At 45.8% G+C, this 21141-nt stretch overlaps 1 protein-coding gene across 2 annotated transcripts in view; it reads left to right on the top strand.

Annotated features, from left to right (window-relative positions):
• Positions 1–21141, top strand: part of TANC1 (tetratricopeptide repeat, ankyrin repeat and coiled-coil containing 1) — a 273934-nt gene that overhangs the window by 222447 nt on the left and 30346 nt on the right. For both annotated transcript variants that reach the window (XM_011947131.1, XM_011947130.1), the window contains exons 15-19: positions 3183–3291; positions 4536–4658; positions 11806–12042; positions 14516–14701; positions 16890–16968. In XM_011947131.1, coding sequence (XP_011802521.1) covers positions 3183–3291; positions 4536–4658; positions 11806–12042; positions 14516–14701; positions 16890–16968 — 734 coding nt within the window. The remainder of the gene's footprint in view (positions 1–3182; positions 3292–4535; positions 4659–11805; positions 12043–14515; positions 14702–16889; positions 16969–21141) is intronic.

Here is a 21141-nt window from a genome sequence, read left to right as displayed (position 1 = left end):
GTCCTGTATAGTTTCCTATAGTCTGAATTTTGTGTCCTCATGTTGTTTTTTCATGTGTTCCTCTCACCCCTATTTCCTATAAATTAGTAGTGAAGTTTAGAGCTTGTTCAGAGTCTATATTTTTAAACAAAGACGCTTAGTAGGTGGTGGTGAGTACCTCTTTCAGGAGGCGCATGACATCATCATGTCTCTGTAGGCACTCGAAGCCACTGATGACCATTTCTAAGATCCGTCAGCTTTGTTTTGGTTGCACAGGCAGTCTCATCTAGAACAGTCCCCTATTAGCTCTGTTCTCTGTTAACTCGAGAAGTGAATAGGTTGTTAGTAGGTAGGCAGAACAAGGCTGTTGAAGACGGAAGGAGCTGTTGAAGACCTTGCATCAGAATGAGGAGGCCACATTCTGCAACAGCAAATCTAGGTTGACTTGACCTTTTTTCATGGAACAGAGGAGAGGAAAGAGCTAACAGAAGGAGTGTGCAGGGCACAGAGTGTGTGGGGCCTACTGTACCAGTCAGGAGTGGGGTCTTGGCGGGGACTGGGGATAGAGACGGGCCTTGCTGACATGAGGTAGCTGTTGTGGCTTGGCCTCGTGGGCAGAGTAGAGGAAGAGGAGTCAGAAACTAGGTGTGGCTTTGCTCTGGAGAAGGGTAAGAAGGGCAGGTGGTATGCAGCAGGTTTTGCAGGGACAGGGCTGGTTTTAGTTTTCAGCAGTTGAGATTGCAAGATAGCTGTCTGTCCCAGGCAGACAGGTTCCAGGGGCAGGGTGGCTCGGCAGTTTGGAGGAGAAACTGATGGGTGAAGATCTAGCATCGCTGACGGAGAGGTGTCTGGCATGACTCGGTGAGGAAGCTCATGTCATTAGAGAAAAGATAGCACTGGGCTTCCAGGGCATGGATGAGGGTTTCAGGGAGGGACCTTACAGATGTAAGTGTTGCCAAGAGGTGAAGGGAAATGAGGGTTAAGAGGAAGCCATTGGATTTTCAGTGAGGGAGGAGGGTCCTGGATCCTTAGGAGACTCTGACCGTTGGGTTGAGAGGAGAGGAAGGAGGGAGCCAGCATCTTGGGATAGGAGGTGGAAGGGGCTAGGGGACGGGTGGTTTTGTTTGTTTTTTAATAACATAGGAGATTGGGACATTGTCGGAAACATCACGGAAAGATAGTATAGAGAAAGATCCATAAAGAAGGAGAAATTGGGAATGCGAGGAGGAGGGAATGGGACCTGAGCGATGGGGCAGGTTGCCTCCTCTTTGTTCCTGTGGAATCTGTTCACAGCACCCAGTTAGCTAACTTGTGTTTCGTTTGCGTGTCCCCTCCCATCGCTTAGAGCTTCTCAAGGGAAGCACCTTGCGTTGTTCCCCATAAAATCCCCGCCATCAGACGTGGTGCTAGTGATAAGGTGTAGCTGTGAATGAATGAAGGAGGACTCAATCTCTACTGGTTAGGAGCACAGGCTCTTCTGTCTGACCAACTTTAATTCAAATCTCTGCTCTGTCATCTAGCCATGTGGTCTTGGACAAGTTGCTTTACCTGTTCAGGCCTCTGTTTCTTCATGTAAGCATATGGGGGTCATAGGATTGTGCAGGTAAATGTATCAAGATAATTTAGTTAGGTTTCTGCATCTGGCATAGAGGAAGAGCTTGATACCTGGAAGCTTTGGAAATGGACAGAATCATGAATGCAGATGATTTTAGAAGGGGATTGCTTGGTTTCAAGAACAAGAGGGCAGAGAGGAACGATGAGCAGGGTTGCAGGAGCATAGGTGGGGAACAGTGGCATGGGGAATTGTCTCCTCAGGGAGGTGGGATGCCCTGTGCTCAGCTGGGAGCACTGGAAACCTTAGGCCCGGCCCCCAAGGGGTGTGTCGTCATCACCTATAAGGTGATACTTAGTGTGTCTTTGTGATGGACACAGTTGGCCTGGCCACAGAGCTCAGCCAGCTGGGAGACTTAGGAGGACTTAGCCCGTGGTTGGGAGAGTGGCCTGCAACTGACATGATCTGGGCCACACTGAATCCTGGGATCAGTCCATGGGTAGGATCTGGGGAGACCTTGGGGGCCTGGAACACTAGAGAGATACCGACAGCGGTTTCCATGGGAACAAGAGAGGAGGGGAATCCCAGGCTCAAGATCTGGGACGTGGAAGGTGTCCAGGGGATGACAGGGCATGTGCTCATGGGAAAACTTCAGGCCATTACAAGACATTGGACGGGACTCAGTGGGCAGTGTGGTCTTAAACGTCATGCCCTCCCCTGTAGTATAAAAACTGATTCCTTGGCCTCCACCTGCCTTGATTTCCTCATCTCTAACATGGTTTATAACCTATTTGAGAAGCAGGCATGTACCTGGATAGACAAATGCACTTTAAATAATGTGTGCCTTTAATCATCTAGATTAGCAACTACTAGGAGGATGCATTTTAAAACATATGTAATGTTTATCTTTTCTTCCCTCTACAACTACCTGCCTTTCCCCAACCAAACTGCTCAAAGTTGACAAGATGATAGAAATGAAAGTAATTTACATTGCATAGAAGTCACTGCTATTGGAATAAGCAATTCTGTGTGTCATTTAGAAATTAATTGACTCAGACAAGGGCATGGGGTCCACAGGAAGACAGTGAATCTTATGGACATAGAGGGCAAATGGGCAGGATGGCCCTTTCACAAAAGGGAAATGGGCAGGATGGTACCTTCACAAAAGGGAAATGGGCACTATTGGTTGGATGTCAACCATGTGCCAGCCACTGCAAACCCACTTAGAGGCCTTAGCCTTCTTCTCACCACAAAGACTTGTGTGCCATCCAAGCCTAGAATTCTCTGCTTTCCTGATCATGAGCTGTCACCTAGCATGGCCTGGCTTTTCTCTCCTTCCCACTGTGAGGCCTTGTCCTTTGTCTACCCCCAGTGGTGGTGATCCTGAGGGGACCTGAAGGCCAGGCCCAGGGATGTTTCTGTGCTCTGTGTCTATTCATGCATGCATCCCAGAAACACATTTGAGTGTTCACCAAGTGCTGGGCACTTTGCTAGGCATTATGACTCAGACGAGACCCTTAGCCTCCCAGAGTTTACATCTTTGTGACGGACATAAATCAATGACTAAGGCAATGGGTGGTGAAGTGAGAGTGGGTCTGCAGTGTGGTGGAATGGGCTCTTCTGCTATGAGCCTTTGTATTCCTTCCCCTAGGAATGGGCACGCACTCCTGGCATTCATGTTCTCGCGTCAGGAGGGCAAGTTGAACCGCCAGCAGACCATGGAGCTCGGCCACCACATCCTGAAGGCACACATTTTCAAGGTGAGATGCACACCAGCTTGGGGAAGCGTTTCTTTGTTGTCATTTTGAGGTTTTGCTTTGGAGATTTTAGAGAGCTCTGTCAGCCATCCAAGAAACACTCCACGCACCTCAGCCCAAATGCAACCTCCTCCTGCCTCCCCTCTCCAAAAGTAACCGCTGTTCTGACTCAGCCTGGGCATTTCCTTGCATCTTGCTACAGTTGATTGCTCAAGTGTATATCTGAGTGCTAGGGTTAAGTTTTAGTTCTTCCCACCTTTAAATCTCTGATAAGTTTCTTTTTATCTAAAGGCTCCACTTTGTTCATTACTTTTTGTTTCCTTGTTACTGATTTGTCCGAGAACCTGAGTTCCTTGACCTGTGTGATTTTGTACCACCTGGACTTTCTAACTGTGTGCTTGTTTTTCATGATGCAGTTTAACATGTTCCTCTTCCCGTGGGTTTTCACAGGCTTAATCACATTGATCATTTTTTAGGATGTCAAGGTTCCAGTTGTAAGTTTCTTATATCAGGAGGCACAGCATTTGTGTTTGCTTCTCATTTTGTGGTGCCATCAGTCATTTCTGGTCACTGCCTGGACTTATTCATTCGTGGTTACACCTGGTGATTTTTTTATTTTTTTATTTTTATTTTTTTGAAATGAAGTTTCGCTGTGTTTGCCCAGGCTGGAGAGCAATGGTGCGATCATAGCTCACTGGGCTCAAGCAATCCTCTCACCTCAGCCTCCCAAGTAACTGGAACTAGAGGCATGCATCACCTTGCGGGGCTCAGATGGTGATATTCTAATTCTGTCATTTATTCTTCCTCTAATTTACTTCCAACATGGCAAAACCTTGTCTCTACTAAAAATACAAAAATTAGCTGGGAGTGGTGACATGTACCTGTAATCCCAGGTACTTGAGAGGCTGAGGTATGAGAATCACTTGAGCCTGAGAGGTGGAGGTTGAAGTGAGCTGAGATTGCACCACTGCACTTCCAGCCTGGGCGACACAGCAAGACTCTGACTCAAAAAAAGAGAAACTCTCATCTGCCATCTTTCTCCCCAGGCACACAGTTAACCTAGTGAAGACAGGCTGGTTCCTTGACCCTTGGTTTCAGGTAGTGAAAGCTCGCGTGTCCAGGCATTCTTTGGGTGAGACCCTGTGCCTTCTGCGGGTATCTGCACCCTCTGCGGCAGACCCACTTTCAGAGTGACCCTGCAGGTGGGAACAAGATGCTCAGGCGGGTCTGTCTCTGATTGTTTCCAGGGCCTCAGTAAGAAGACGGGAATTTCTTCAAGCCATCTCCAAGCCCTGTGGATCGGCTATAGCACCGAGGGGCTGTCCGCCGCCCTGGCCTCTCTCAGGAATCTTTATACTCCCAACGTGAAGGTGAGCAACCATCTGCACAGAGAGCTGGAGACCCAGGCCTGGCCGGCTGCTGGCTGTTCCTCCAACAGCCCTGCTTCCCTCTGCCCTGGGTGGTGGTGAGAGGATGCAGAGGAGCATCTAATGATGTGCTTCCCTGATCACACAGGCTTGGGCATTCTATTACTCATTCTCCCAGAAGTTTAGCTTTTCTTTGGCAGAAAGATGTGGGTGGTCAGGGCTGCTCTGGGCACATGTGGTGACTGTTTCGCAGCAGATGTGATAAGGAAGCAATTTACAAAAGAAATCAGATCAGAGAGATTTCTAGGGAAAATGGGTTTTTTAAGTGTCCTAGGTTTCTAATCTGGACCATCTCTTTAGAGTTCATGGGAAATTAAGCCTTGATGCGTGATGCATAGAGATAAGTACACAGAAAAACAATCATCAAGGTTTCATGTACACATATTTCTGCCTATGGAAAGGATGTCAGCATGGCCTTCTGTGGAGCCAAGAGCTTCTTCACTTCTTGGTCAGTGGCTGTCATGTCATGATGTTCCGCTCAGCTTTTTAAGGTAGATTTTTCTTCCTGATTTCATGTAGCCTGGGAATCTGAAGCACACAGAGGCCACACGGCCTATTAAGGCCACAAAGACGGTTAGTGTCCAGGCCTTTCAGCTGCAGGCCCTGATGTGCCCGGCTGCCTGTGGAAGCTCTGGGGCAGTTTAGTGAGCCAGGTCTTCCTCCTGAATCACTCACATTGTTCTGTCTTTCATTTCAGCTAAGAGTATATCTTTTTGCTTCTCCATAACTAATGAAATTCTATAATCATAAGGAAGAAAGACAAGAATAAAAATGGCAATATCTGTTTTCATACTTTAATGAATTTCTGGGCATAGAATTTATTTTAATACGGAGATAAGTAAATGGGAAACATCTGTTGAGTACAAGTTTTTAAGACAGTAAATTTAAAGGTACAGCATAATAGTGTAATGAGCATGGCCCTCCTGGGATTATAAACTTTCCTCTTTAATGTATGTGTGATTTTAAGAGTTAATCATTTTTACTTCATTTTGTAAAACTCCAGTGTCACATCTACACCATCCCCCAAATTATTTCTATAATGTAGTTATAGAATCTTAAGTCTTTTCATTATCCTTCCGTTTCTTGTATCTTTCAAGGTGGGGGGAAAGGTTTTCACAGGATCCTGAACAAATTACAGTAATTTTAAATTATGCATGCAATTAAGGAACTTTTTTTAGAGTGTCTTAAATGTTGTCGTACAAGAATGAATGTCATTTTGAACAATAATTGCAGTTTGCCACGTTGCTAGATTAAAGTGACTTGCTCTGGGATGATTACTTGGTAGATGGATTTTAGTTGCAGTGGCATGCCAGCAGTCTCTAACCATGTCATCTCCTGTGGCCAGGCCAGGATGAGCCAGCCTGGGCCCCACTGGCCCACTGGGGTCCCATCCAGCCAATGGTTTTGTTGCACCATCTCATAGGACTGGTGGCCAGCCGCAGGCTGTGGCCTCAGGAGGATTTAGGTTGCAATTCTTTTCTCAGCTGACAACAGAAAGGAGAGGAGAACAGGAGCTAGGCGTGGCCTTTGGCCCAACTTCCTTTGCCCGGGAGATCTAGTCATATCCTGCATCATAGTCGGGAAGGACACATTTAAAAACAACTGTGCTTGTGTGAGCTTCCAGTGTACTTAGTGGGAATGCTGATGCAGCCCCATGACCACCCTGGCCAGACCTCTTCTCGTCTTCATGATAGTATTGCCTTGCATACCCCCAGCTCCCTTCCTGTTTTCATTAAATCCAGAAGTTGAGAGATACCACCACTTCTGAGTGTTGTCCAAGGAGAGCCTCTGTGATCATGATCGGAAAATGTCCATATTGTTGGGGGAAAATCTATAGGATTAGTTATTTAAACAGGCTCTTTCAGCACAGTGCAGTCTCAGCTAGGACTGCTGCCTCTGCCACCTGACTGCTCTGTGACCATCATTAGCTTTGTGCTTAGCACTCATCTCTGCCTTACTCCCTCTGAGCCCTGGCTTTCTCACCTATAAAGTGGAGACACAAAAGAGACTTTGTCTCGAGTGATGAGAAACCTTACGGAGATGTTAAAGTTACTGGGAACATACTTGGCATTTATTATGTTTACATGAATTCTTGTTAGTGCTTTGCCTCATCTCTGGAAACTGGTTCTGCTCTGGGCACCTGGGAACTTCTGGATGGGTCAGTTGGTGCTTGTTAACAGGAGCTGCCTACCTTGAGGATGTGATGGTTGCAGGTGACTTACCTCTGCCCTCAACTTGGCATGAGGTGTCCCTGCTGCTCTGCGCTGCTGAACAACCCAGGGTGGGCATGCAGGGTGATGTGGACAGGAGGGCAGAGCTCCCTCCTATGCCTTCCAGAGGTCAGGGACCTGAGTTCTTGTTTCTGAAGACTCCATGAAAGGTTGATTATAACATCGATTAATGTTTATTTAGCATGTACAGGATGCTGAGTGCTGTGCTAAATGCCTGATGCACATGTATATACATACTTTTTTACACATTGATTTTTAATCTTTATAACTTCCAAGTGAAGTGAAACTTTTATCCTCATTTTTTTAGATGAGAAAACTGAGGGCAGTTGATAACGTTCCAAAATCACACAGCTGGAAGGGTTCCTGACACTCAGCAAGCCCTTGCTCTGCAGGTGCCTTGATCGCTTGATGTGTTTACAGCCCTGGCTGCCAGCTAAAATCACCTGGGAGCTCTGGGTACCACAGCCCCAGCCCCAGTTAAGTCAGAATCTCCAAGAGTGGGGCCAGGGTATTGGAAACTTTCAAGCTCCCAGGTGGTTTCAGCATGCGTCAAGGTTAAGAACCATGGTTTGGGGGAAGATGATGGAGGGTTAAGTGGTAAAAAACAACTGCAGCCTTACACCAACAAAGGAAAATGTTTTTCCCAGAAGCAGATGACGTGTGAATTGATGACATCTTTAGGAAACCTCTGCCCTGAGCACATGCCTTCCAGGTAAACTCTTGTAAGGGATTCATCATGGCACTCCAAGTATACCTTCCACCATTATTAGCAAAAGAGTACCTGTTAGAATAGGATGGCATGCTGCTCTTTTCTTAGGTGGCACCTAAAGCACAGAGAAGTTGAGGAATTTTCTGAAAATCACACAGTAGGTTAGTTTAGGGGCTGGTTGAGAATTCACACCACTTAATCCTTTATCTTTTAGGCTCATGGATCTCAAGAAGGTATGGAGTTGATGGGGGAGGAGAGAATGTAACTGTCTGGCAAAATCATCCAGGGAATTTACAAATGATCCTGCCCGTCCTGTGGCTATCGAGAGTCTGGTGTGCCCCTTGCGGCGTTGCACGTATTGTCCAGACATGTGTATCTTCTGTGTTCCTCTTGCTGAGGACTGGTTTCATCGGCCTTAATAAAATCCTCACGTATTTCTTCAGCATAATCTGATTCTGTCCACACTAACAGTTATTCAGAGGGATTTTAAAAACACTTGAGCCTCCTGGGTTCAAGTGATTCTTCTGCCTCAGCCTCCTGAGTAGCCGGGATTACAGGCGCATGCCACCACAACCAGCTAATTTTTGTATTTTAGAGACTTGGTTTCACCATATTGGCCAGGCTGGTCTCAAGCTCCTGACCTCAGGTGATCCACACGCCTCGGCCTCCAAAAGTGCTGGGATTACAGGCATGAGCCACCACGCCTGGCCACACTTTTATTAATGTTGTAGTGTAATGCAATCTTAAAATGCTTTTGAATTAGATCGGAGTCTGGTGGCATTTTTAAAAGCAAGCCTATATAAATCTGTAGAGAAGTCTCAGTGGGGATTAATTAGGTCATTTGCCTGAAGTTGCCCATGAAACAGCAGTGTTAGGACATGACACCCTTTCTGATCTCTCATCCGTTCCTCCACGAGTACAAGTTGACAATGAGACCCTAGAGGCTGGGTTGGTGCTCACCTGGATCTGGCTAGACAGTGGTCTCCCTGATGGGGTAAACAGCGGGGTGGTAGTCAGGTGGTCGGCTGGCTCCTCAGGGCCTCCTTGTCACTTGCAAATGGCCTGTTCTTCCTTAAATGTAGGTGGCAGTCCCAGCAGTGTGAAGAACCTGATGTGTGGGCCATCCCCGTCCATGGAGGGGCTCTGTTTGCTTTTCTTCTCTGTGAACTTCTGTATTGTAGAACCAGAGTCTGGTGCAGTGGACTAAGCAGGAAAACAGAGCATGCTGAGGGATAGAAAGGGCCTGGGTGCATGCACAGGTGTGTACATGGAGGCAGGGTACTCTCTCCCCTGTGTCCTGGCACTGGAGCAGAACCCTGCAGGAAGTGATCCTGTGGCATCTATATGTATGGAATGGGCATTCCAGTTAGGGAACTAAAAGGGATAGAGGCCATGAGGCTGGCCCTGCTTGGCATTGTCACAGCACATGTTGAGTCCAAGGTGGCTGCAGTGAGGGAAGGATTCTGCAGAGAAGATCAGAGAGGAAGCTGGAGACCTGAATCACATAGGGGTTCAAGCTTCAGTAGCCAAGACATCTTGAAATTTGACACCTGGGGTTCTAACCTATCGCTATGCCATTGTGAGTTATGGTTTTACCACCTGGTAGTGTAATTTTCCAGACCCATCTGTTTGTAAATATTCTGTTTGTCAGCTACTCTTGTGGACACGTATCACTGAAATATCCTGAATTTTTTATGCCTTGTCGTCTCTCTGTATCTTTTAATGATCCCCATGTGTCTCTAGTCAATAAATGACAGTCTCTGTGGTTTTCACATTTAGTGGGCAGGTGGAGGACCTGCCAGACTTTGGCAGGGGCGGTGATTGATGTGGGTCAGGACCATTGAAGTGAGCCTTTGAAAGAAACACACTGGACATCTTAACAGCTGTTAAAGGAGCATCATTTTTATCTAATCTGGAGATCTGAAAGAAAACATATTAATATACCTAAAATTTGCATATGTTCAGTGATTTTATTTTAAAACCTGGAGATGAAAAGCTTTTCCCAATACCTAGATCCAAGGAGATTACTAACTGGGGAATATGTAATTAGTGGAAGCAGCACATTATTTTCTAGCAGTGTTATACTGCTGACAATCCTGGCACATGTGAACATTTCCATATTTTCTGTTTCTTTTAGGAACACATCCCCATAAAGTATTTGTATTTACTTTTGGCCTTATCTCACTATTAACACCATGACTATTTTTTTCTTTTTTAAAAAAATTTTTATAAAGATAGGGTCTTGCCATGTTGCCCAGGTTGGTTTCAAACTCCTGAGCTCAAGCAGTCCTCCCTCCTCAGCCTCCTAAAATACTGGCATTACAGTTGTGAGCCCCTGTACCCAGCCACAATTATTACTTCATTGCCAGGAAAATGAATTTCCTGGTTTTGTTGAGGTTAAACAGTGATTTTTCAAATTGTGGTTCCCCAAACCAAGAGTGTCAATATCAATGGGGAACTTGTTAAAAATGTACCACCCAGATATAATGAATCAGAAATCAGGGTGGGGCCCAATAAATTGCAGTAGTTTAGGTTTTTTTTGTTTTTGTTTTTGTTTTGTTTTGTTTTTGAGACGGAGTCTTGCTCTGTCCCCCAGGCTGGAGTGCAGTGATGTGATCTCGGCTCACTGCAGCCTCTGCCTCCTGCGTTCAAGCGATTCTCCTGTGTCAGTCTCCTGAATATCTGGGATTACAGGCGTGCGCCACCACGCCAGCTAAATTTTGTATTTTTAGTAGAGATGGGGTTTCACCATGTTGTCCAAGCTTGTCTCGACCTCCTAACTGCAGGTGATCCACCCGCCTCAGCCTCTCAAAGTGCTGGGATTACAGGCGTGAGCCACCGTGCCTGGCCATTTGTTTAGTTTTTATTTTTAATTGTGGTTAAGAAACACATAAAAGGAAATTTACAATCTTAACCATTTTTAAGTGTGCAATTCAGTAGTGTTAACAATACTCACATTGTTGTGTGATAGATCTCCAGTACTTGTCATATTGCAAAATTAAAACTCTGTATCCCTTAAGCAACAACTCATTTCCCCCTGTGCCCAGGCCCAGAAACCTTCATTCTGCTGTCTATGAATTTGACTACTGTATATATCTCATAAGTGGTATCACACAGTATTTGTTCTTTTGCGTCTGGCTTGTTTTACTTATTTCACTTCCCCAAGGTTTACCCATGTTGTCACATATGGCAGGATTTTCTCCCTTTTTAAGACTGAGTAATAATCCATTGTATGTATATGTACCACATTTTCTTCATCCACTGATGAACATTGAGGTTGCATCTACCTCTTGGCTGTTGTGAATGATGCTGCAATTAACATGAGTGTGCAAATATGTCTTTGAAATCCTGCTTTCACTTCTTTTGGATATATACTCAGAAGTGGGATGGCTGATCACATGGCCATTCTGTTGTTATTTTTTGTTGTTGTTTTTGTTTTTGAGACTGAGTCTCACTCTGTCACCAGGCTGGAGTGCAGTGGTGCAATCTCAGCTCACTGCAACCTCCACCTCCCAGGTTCAAGCGATTCTCCTGCCTCAGCCTCCCAAGTAGCTGAGATTGCAGGCGTGCACCACTATGCCTAGCTAATTTTTGTATTTTTAGTATAGATGGGGTTTCACCATGTTGGCCAGATGGTCTCGATCTCTTGACCTCGTGATCTGCCCACCTTGGTCTCCCAAAGTGCTGGAATTACAGGCGTGAGCTACCGCGCCTATCCTCTACTGAATTTTTAATTAAAATTTTTTTTTTTCAATTTTCAGATCAGGGCCTTGCTGTGTTGCCCAGGCTAGAGGGCAGCAGGCTGTTCACAGGCATGATCATAGTGCACTATAGCCTCAAACTCCTGGCCCCAAGCAATCCTCCCACCTCAGCTTCCTGAGCAGCTGGGGTTACAGCCACGTGCCTGGGGCAGTAGTTCTATTTTTAATCTTTGAGGAACCATCTTACTGTTGCCCAGTAAGCTACACTATTTTACATTCCCACCAATTAGAATGTGCATTGTTAATGTATTCCCAAGTGATACTGGTGCCCATTCAAGTTTGAGAACCACTGGATTAAAATGATACCGAAAATTGAGGATACTGCCCATTTCCATAAATGTTTAGATGACAGATATGTGACTATCTTGTTGGGGGGCTTTGTCCAACAGGTGAGCCGTCTCCTGATATTGGGAGGGGCCAACGTGAACTACAGGACAGAAGTATTAAATAATGCCCCAATCCTGTGCGTCCAGTCTCACCTTGGCCATGAGGAAGTTGTCACCCTGCTCCTGGAATTTGGTGCCTGCCTGGACGGAACATCGGAGAACGGCATGACTGCCCTCTGTTACGCAGCAGCTGCCGGCCACATGAAGCTGGTGTGTCTGCTGACCAAGAAGGGAGCGAGGGTAAGTGGCAGCCTGCTCTTTTGGGGCTGGGGCAGGGAAATGGCTTCATCTCATTGCTAGAATTGTTATCTGCTAGGCCAGACTCTCTTGTCTCTGAAACTATAGCATACACAGAAAGAGTCGCGCTCCCAGGATTGGTCACTTTGTAATGTGCCTGACTGGGGCAGCCTCAGAGAGGTGTGTTTGCTCATACACAGCAACTCTGTTTCATGTTGTCTAGGGGAAGGCAGAATTCCAGGGAGACCCTGGCTCCTAGCCACATGAGGAGGGCCAGCCTTTAAAAACCTGCAAGTATTGACCTAGAAAGCACCAAGATTGGTTTAAAATATTTTAAATGTTTGCTTTTTTCCCCTCTCTTCTTCTTATCCCATTTTATGTCCTTTTAAAACAGTAAGATGAATTCCATGAACTCATGAAGAAGCCACGTGCCTGAGCTGCAGGAACTAGATTGCCTGGAATCTTCATCTGTTCACTTGCCAGCTCTAGGGTATTGGGCAAGTTATTGAGCCTATATATGACTTAGGCTTCTTATCTGTAAAATGGGCATAACAGCAGTCCCTACCACAGGGCTGTCGAGTAAGCATTCAGTCATATATGAAATAAGTATGTATTACTATACAAGTTACTCTACAAAATCAGTCAATTACTATACAAGTTGTATGTATTCATACAAGTATGAAGCAGAGTTGCTGTGTATGAGCAAACACACCTCTCTGAGGCTGCCCCAGTCAGGCACATTTACAAAGTGACCAATCCTGGGAGCCCGACCCTTTCTGTGTATGCTATAGTTTCAGAGACAAGAAAGCCGTCAGCTTTCTTTTTTGTTTTGACAGAGTCTCACTCTGTCGCTCAGTCTGGAGTGCAGTGGCATGAGCTCAGCTCACTGCAACCTCCACCTCCCGGGTTTAAGTGATTCTCCTGCTTCATCCTCCAAGTAGCGGGGACTACAGGCACGCACCACCATGCCTGGTTAATTTTTGTATTTTTAGTACAGATGGGGTTCACCATGTTGGCCAGGCTGGTCTCAAACTCCTGACCTCACATGATCTGCCTGCCTTGGCCTCCCAAACTGTTGAGATTATAGATGTGAGCCACCACGTCTGGCCAGGAGCTGTCAGCTTTAATAGGGTGAATGAGAATGATACCGAGCTCACAGTAAATGCTAGATTTACTGGAAGCAATTTTTTGGGAAATGTGTCTTTTGAATAACAATAAAGATAAACTGCTAATTATCTTTTATCTTTTAATTAGGATATTTAAAGTTCAAAAAAATCAGGCTTATAACAGCTATGGGAGCTTTATTCTTTTCTCTCCAATCCAACATTTGGGACATACATAAACTTCAGTTCATGGAGAAGGGAAATGTGTGGCTAAGCCTTTGGGGTGGGTATGTTACTGCTGCACATCACTGCACCTCCATTTACGGATCCCAGCTGTGCTTTACACTTTATTCTGAGGCCAGCAGGCCTCCCCCCATCACAGCTGAAAGCTCTGGAGTAGGAAGCTGAGTGCTATTTTGGGGGGTTCTGGCAAAGCCTCTGAATGAGGGTACAGGGCGTCCCCATATTTGGCAGGCATGCAAGGCTAGGCCCTGGGCTCCACTCCCAGGCCCAGTACTCTGGGGTTTAGACAGGGCATGAAGGGCTGCCACTGCTTTTGGGCCTTGAGGAGGTGTGTGGCACTCACTCACTTTTTCTGCCTAGCTGGCCTGCCCTGACTTTGTGGCCACCCCCGCTTTACTTGCCAGCATGCCCAGGCCACCGACCTGCATAAGGCCTCCTTCCCAATCAGATGCCACTTGGACTCTTTTCCTGCCGTTCCACACTCAGCTGATTTTCCACATCCCTCTCTTTCTTTGGATCCCCTGGCTCCGTGACCAGAGAGCGGCTTTACTCCCCCAAATTATAGCTTGTCACAGCAGACTTAGAATGCCCCACCCAAGCTACCAAAGTCGGGAAGTACAGGGCTTTGTCCGAGGGTTTAGTGTGTGTCTCCATACATACTCACAAGAGAGTTAGGAGCTTTGTGTAGTTTGCTGCAGGGACATGGGATTAAGGAGGGAGTTTTGTGACCGAGTCTTGCAAAGGGAACCTGAGGCTTGGAATGGTACATTCATTACCGTCTGGAAGTAATCCAGACTAAGGTTCCATGTTCTCCAGAAAGACAAGTTGGAATGTGAACCCCATGTATGCTTACAGGGAGTGGGGTTTGCACACAGTTAGGCTTATAACAGCTATGGGAGCTTTATTTTTTTTCTCTCAAATCCAACATTTGGGACATACATAAACTTCAGTTCATGGAGAAGGGCAATGTGTGGCTAAGCCTTTGGGGTGGGTACGTTACTGCTGCACATCACTGCACCTCCATTTACGGATCCCAGCTGTGCTTTACACTTATAACAGCTTATGGTGCATCCGCATGCTCAGAGGGAAAGTAGTGCTCAGCCATAACCTTCCCCCACTCCTGCCCCCAGGTGGACCACTTGGATAAGAAGGGCCAGTGTGCGCTTGTCCACAGTGCCCTACGGGGCCATGGTGACATTCTCCAGTACCTGCTGACCTGTGAGTGGTTGCCGGGTCCTCCCCAGCCAGGTGCCCTGAGGAAGAACCACGCCCTGCAGCAGGCACTGACCGCGGCCGCCAGCATGGGCCACAGCTCGGTGAGTGGGGCAGGGGCGTCCCCACTGGGAAACTAGAAGCTGTAGCTCAGCAAGTCAATTGACACACCGAAGGACTGAAAGAATGAGGATTCCAAGAACTAGCAGTTGGCATTGACCACCTGCAGTAGAAGGTCTTCTACGGGCATCACATCCTTCCCACAAGTGACAGTGCACACTCCTGTGCACACGTGATGGGGACAGGCAGGCTTGTTCTTCTGTGGGAAGCCTTTTGATGACATTAACTCTCAGCTCTTGCTTACGTCTCTCCTCCTTCCCTGCTCTGCCCTCTAGACCTGCTGTTTTACATTTTTTCCCCTTTGATTCATTCTTCTGTCCTTGTGTTCATTTAAAAATAATCACATAGAATCCTGATTCTAAAATCGTTCCTGAGTATTTGAAGGATTTTTAAAAATAGAACTTTAATGCTTTGATAGCACGCAAGAATTCTTGTCATTTACAGCTCCTCCACTGAATGAAAACTCCATGCAGTAGTTAAATAGAGCATTTATTTCTGACAGATGTTGGTATTCCTCAGTTTGAAGATTTAATTGTCAACCTCCTGACCTGTGTGTCTTGGCTTTCTTTATCTGTGAATTTAATAACGTTTTGCTTGCGCCCTCCTGTGTATTTCTCATTCTGAATTATCTTCAGGCAATTAGAGGTGCCAGTATTTGGTAAGATTCTTTTTCCAAAATGACTTTAGTAAATTTGAGTGCGAAGCTGGCTGTCTGACTTTGGCATTCAAAACTCATGGGCGGACACACACACAAGTATGAAATAGTGGCTGGCTAATTTCTGGCATTTAAAACATTAAACACACACACACACATATATATACACACACAGAGATACTGTTAAACACACATGCGAAAATATAGATGTTTTCCTTTTTTTAAGTGTGAAAAGTCATCATTGGAAGGACCATAAATGCCTAGGAATGACCTTTGTCTTAACCCATGCAAACCCCCTTGTTTTAAAGCTTGTTGGGAGGAAATGCTGAGCGAACACCACCTCAGCACAGCCAGTAGGGTGAAAAAAGCAGGGTCTGTTCACCACAAGACTTGGATGGTTTGTTAGTTAAGTTTCCTAATGCCATTATCACAAATGGATGCAAACTTAGTGGCTTAAAGTAGCACACACTTACTCTTAGAATTCTGGAGGTCAGAAGTCTAAAATCACACTATTGGGAGGCCAGCCTTCCTTCTGAAGTCTGTAGGGGAGAACCTGTCTCCTTGCTTTTTCTCACTTCTTGAAGCCACCTGTATTTTTTAGCTCGTGTACCCTTCCTCCATCTCCAGAGTGCCTTACTTTCATCTTAGCCTCTGTTGTCTCATTTCCTCTGTCCTCTGACCTGGACTCCTCCTGTCTCTCAAGAGGATGGTTGTGATTTATTAGATCAGGTGTGTATCAGATATAGACCTTGATGATTTGAGATAATCGCCCCATTTCAGGGTTCATAATCACATCTGCAGTTCCTTGCCCTGTAAGGTCACATTCGCAGGCTTTGGGGATTGGGATGTAGACATCTTTGGGGGCCATTATTCAGCCTACCACAAAGGGTGTGGGCTAGGAGACTGGAAGGTGGCTTTGTCGTGTTCTCCCATTGCTTGCTGCTGTTGCTCGGGGTGAACGCCGGCTCAGGTCCAGGGCACAGATGCTTCATCTCCTTGCAAGCCAGGATTCCTGCCTCCATACCTGTGACCTGACCTACCCTTTGACAGGAAGAGTCCCATAAGGGAAAAAGAATAATGCTACCAGTAGAAAATGTATTTGAACCATACTTTGTAAAAATTTTGAAAAAGGTATATTGCCTTGTTTTCCTTCCTTGTGAAAAATTGATTCACTATCTTGTGATTTATGCAGAAACTGCACTTGGTGTGATCTGCCATGTCCTTTGTTGATGAGGCTGGCAAATTTGGGTCATGTTGGAATTCATTAGAATTCTGAGTACCTAGTAATCCTGAACCGTGTTGCTGAAATTCAGAGATTTTTTTTTCATTATTCTTTAACTGAAAGTGTGAATAGCATATGAATTATGCTTGAAAACAGTTTTCATTATATTTTTCTCTCTTTGTGCAGCATGAGATAATGGTTAAAAAACAACACACTCTCTCCTTTGATACATGGGCTATATAATAAGCACCTCTTGCTATGAGAACTCATTAAATCACCTTGCCACTTCTGACAGGTGGTCCAGTGCTTGCTGGAGATGGAGAAGGAACATGAAGTAGAAGTCAATGGCACCGACACATTGTGGGGAGAAACAGGTAATTATAATGCCACTGCTTGTAGTCTGGGGCAGCTAGCTTGATGTTTTAGCCCTATTTTGGCCTAATTGTCTTAAGAATGACTATGATGTATGTAGTCCTATTTTTATTTTATCACAGGCATTTGAAGTTTAGAGCTCCTTGAACTTTCTAAATGAGTAGCAAAACTTTGCTGGAAGCATAAGCTTTTATTTTTTAAAGCAATCCTATTAACTGATTATTTTGAATTAGACCAGCAGTTACTGTGCATCAGATGAATGTCAGGTGGAAGTACCTAAGTAAGGTGTTTTCTGGCTTGCCGAATGTCACACATCTCACCAATGTGATCTTCCTGTGACCTGCGCACAGTGAGCTAGGCATGAACTTTTATCCCCATTGTCACACGAATCAAAGGCAGCTCAGCACAGAAGGCAGTGGCCTGCCCTGCCCTGTAGAGAATGAGGGTAAAACTCAGCCTCATGGGGTTTACTCACGTTACCATACAAATGCAGGCTATCAAGTCATTTTCATTGGTCTTTACAGTGAGAAGCTTGGGCTGAGCACATCCTGGTGAAGATTTCAGTTTGTTACTTGTGAGACTAAATCAGTAATGCTGCTTTCCAGTTTTCCACTTGACTGGACTAGTGTTAGAAATCTGAGACTTTAAATTACAAGTTGTTTTTAAATGGACGTCAGCAAGAGTATTTAAAATGAATTTCCAGGTTATGTTTCTGTTGTGTACCTGGTATATAGTGACTTCCATTTCTCTTGCACAGATTTGTTTCCAAATGCTCCTAAATTATTTCCTAACAAGCCAAATGGTGGTGTGGAGAGCTTATTAGATAGCTCACTCTAGGAGAAAGCCACAGAGCCTCACCTCCTGGCAGGAGTGCAGGCCTGTGCTTCAGAGCCTCAGAGCTGTGTGTTCCATCCCCATTGTGGGCCCAAAGAAGGAGCTGGGTATGCTCCCAGGTGCAGAGAAAGTACAGAATTCCAGCGGAGTTGGATTATGTCTACGGGTAAAAAGTATGTGGATTGAAATATTGCCTAATTCTTTATGTAGTCCTCCCCCTTCCCTTTTAAATAGTATAGGCTGCTCTATCATTTGGTGAAAGAAAAGTTTCCATCACATTCCAAATGACGTGGTGGGCAGGAGTGTTGCTGAGTGGATAAGAGCATGACTACTGACAGCCAGAAGGTCCAAATCCCTGTTCTTTCATTGCCTATTGATAAGAGCCTCTTGGGGTACTTGGGCTTAGACATTCTGATTCACTAGGGGGAAAGCCCAGGATGTGATTTTCTTAACAAGCATCCCAAGTCATTTCAGGTGACTCCTAGCACCCTGCAGAGCTGTCTAGAAAGCCTGACATAGAGTGACACACAGTGGGAGGTACCCGTGAAGACGATGGACATCAGGTCTAGCAGCCATGACATCACACATTTAGCTCAAGTGAGAATTTCTAACCTTTAATATTCAAGATGACTTTTTTATTTGGAAGAAAATTCCAGAGAAGGGCTGATTTTTGAAGGCTTTGTGTGAGCTCTGTTCTCTCAATGACCAGTCCTGAATTGCATTATCCTCCTGCCTTGAGAATTTGCCCGTCAGTTGATGGCTAAAGAGACACATGAGAAACAACAGACTTCCCACCAGTCTTTATCTAGATCAGAATTCTTGGCAGTTTGGCTGGATTCTCTACTTCAGGATCTTCCCAGGCTCCTAATTGGGTATTGGCTGGCTGGGGCTGTGTTCTTCTCAGAGACTCCACTGGGGAAAGACCCACTTCCAAGCTCTCAGCTGTTGGCAGAATTCATCTCTTTGTAATTGTCCCTGGGTCTGAATGAAAAGGCAAACAGCAACTTGGCCCCTCCCTTCCAAAGCCTCCTGCATAACCTTCAGACCACTTTGCAACCTGGGAAGCAGTTCACACTCTTCCTCACCAGGCATCAGGGTGAATTTCATCAGGCAAGAGTTTACTTGAGACGCTTGTTAAAATGTAAACCAAAAAGAAGCAAGCTAAGTGCTATTTTTCAGGCTAAAAGAGCCACAGTGACTCTCTGTGGACTGCATCTCAACAAAATCCACCTTGCCTTCTCTGTGCATTTTTCTGTCTGGTACCTTTCTCTTGTGCTCCTTCAAAGACAACCACTATCGTCTACTGCCCCAAGCCCTCCTACTTTCCAGGCCTGCATTTGTCAGAGGAATACCTTGAAATCTTGCAGGGGGTTTCAGCTGAGAGAACATCTGCAAATATGGGTCTTTACACAAATGTATACTACATGCTCCGGAATGTGACATCCGTGTTTGGGATTTGGCCACGTGGGGTCTGTTACCAACCCTAAATGTAGGAATGAAGGCAGATGAGGCATCGTACAGAGAACTGAAGGCCTTGGTAAGGATCCTGTGAGTGAATTGGTGAGCTCGCAGTCCTGGTTCTCACCAAGGCTCAACTTCAAGCCATGGGCCCTGGGATTCCCCAGCCTGTGTGACTGCACTGCTGTGTGCATTGTTGCTTGTTGCTGTGGGGACCCACAGAAGGGAAAGGAGTGGTTTTGCATCCTGTTCTCATTTGGTCCTCATTCCTGGGTGTAGTCAATGGTGTTTTGGGTCCAAAACACTCTAGGATGAACCTTATCTGTCCTTAGCCACAGCATAAGGATAGGATCCCAAGAGTAATACCTATCTGGGATGTGGGAAGGTGGCAGAAAAACTGGAAGCTTTGTGTGGATAGCAGTTCATTATTTCTTTTGAAACCTTAAATATGTTTACAGAAGTCTGTCCAGCATGGATTTAGCTGTGAACAGCTTGGCTTTAAAATGCTAGCTGATGAGGTGACAAGGCAGAGCTTCCTCTTCTGTTTTGACTCATCTGCCGGCCTTTGGTTTTCCTGCAGGGACACCCCAGTTAGGAGGACAGCTACCTGCCTGTCTCTTCTCTGCCATTGCCAGAGCCAGTGGCGCAGGAGCTAAATTCATGCACAAATTCCTCCTCCAGTTTTCTGCCAGGAGAGCCTTGCAATTCAGTGAATCTGTTCCACATGGCAGAAATGTGGTTGTCATACCTGTTGCTGATTGGAAGCGGTGGGTTCTTGGTGAGGAAGAATGACAGCCACCAGTCAGGGAACAGCAGCCCCGTGGAGGTCCCCCTCACTCAGGCCTTCAGTGTGGTGGCACTGGGCACAGCAGCAGCCCTCCACCCTCAGAGCCCTGCACATCTGACTGCTGGTGACCCTGAGTCAACAAATGTCATCACAGAAGTAGGTGGCTCCTGTGTTAGGTTGAAGGAGACAAGAAAATGTACAATAGAATTTTAAGACATTCATAAAAAATGGGAACAGTATTTAGTTTGGGGGTTTACTGCAGTAAACCCACAGCCTTTAGAAAACTTGCAGACTGTCTCTACTGGTTTTGGAGAGCAGAGGGCTTAACTTGTGTAAGTTTTTGTTTTCACCAGCATCTGGGATCATTTGCTTTTTGTCTGTCCAATGTTTAGGAATAAGCCATTCAGAACTCAGTGCTGTAGTTCAGTAGCTCTTGAGCTCTCCCTTTCACCATGCATCCTCCGGAGCTTCAAACAAAAGACCGTAGCGGAGAATAAGTAATATGATCCATTCATCAGAAGAAAGCTCAGAGCAGATGATGAATGCCTGCACCTAACAGCACCACCCTGAGGATGCCAAGGCCCTTGGCTCGGTGATATTCAGACTCGGTCAGTGTCTGTTCTGTAGTTTCTCGGCAGCCTGAAACATGGTGAGAACCCACCAGATGCTTGTGGCGTCTGTTTCAGGCATTCCACAGCTGTGACAACTCCATGCTTCCTCCCAAAAAGTTCTGGCTACACTGAGTTACTATCTCCATGTCAGTGTTTGCTGTGAATCAGCCCAAGCTGAAGTGACCAGAGATGCTTAGCTGGTGACCTCATGCTGCTGTGGATTGGCAGAAGGACTGTGTTTGCAAGTTCCAGGCCACTCTCAAGTGTGTGAGCCTGCTTGTGGGCTTCTGGTTAGAACCTTGCTCTGAATAGAAGAGAACAGAGGCCCTTCTGCTCTAGCACTTGCCATGTAGGCAGATGGGCCTGTCTGGTATCAGAGCCTTACCCCTCTCCACTCCCTTGGATCACTCTGCAGTTCCCTTCATAGGACTTAACCATCAGTACATCATATTTGATGGACTTGTTTTTGTTTTTGTTTTGTTTTT

Source organism: Colobus angolensis, unplaced genomic scaffold, assembly GCF_000951035.1.
Source record: "Colobus angolensis palliatus isolate OR3802 unplaced genomic scaffold, Cang.pa_1.0 Scaffold259, whole genome shotgun sequence".
Taxonomy (NCBI): domain Eukaryota; kingdom Metazoa; phylum Chordata; class Mammalia; order Primates; family Cercopithecidae; genus Colobus; species Colobus angolensis.
Note: the sequence above shows the minus strand (reverse complement) of the source record. Positions and strands in the feature narration are given on the sequence as shown.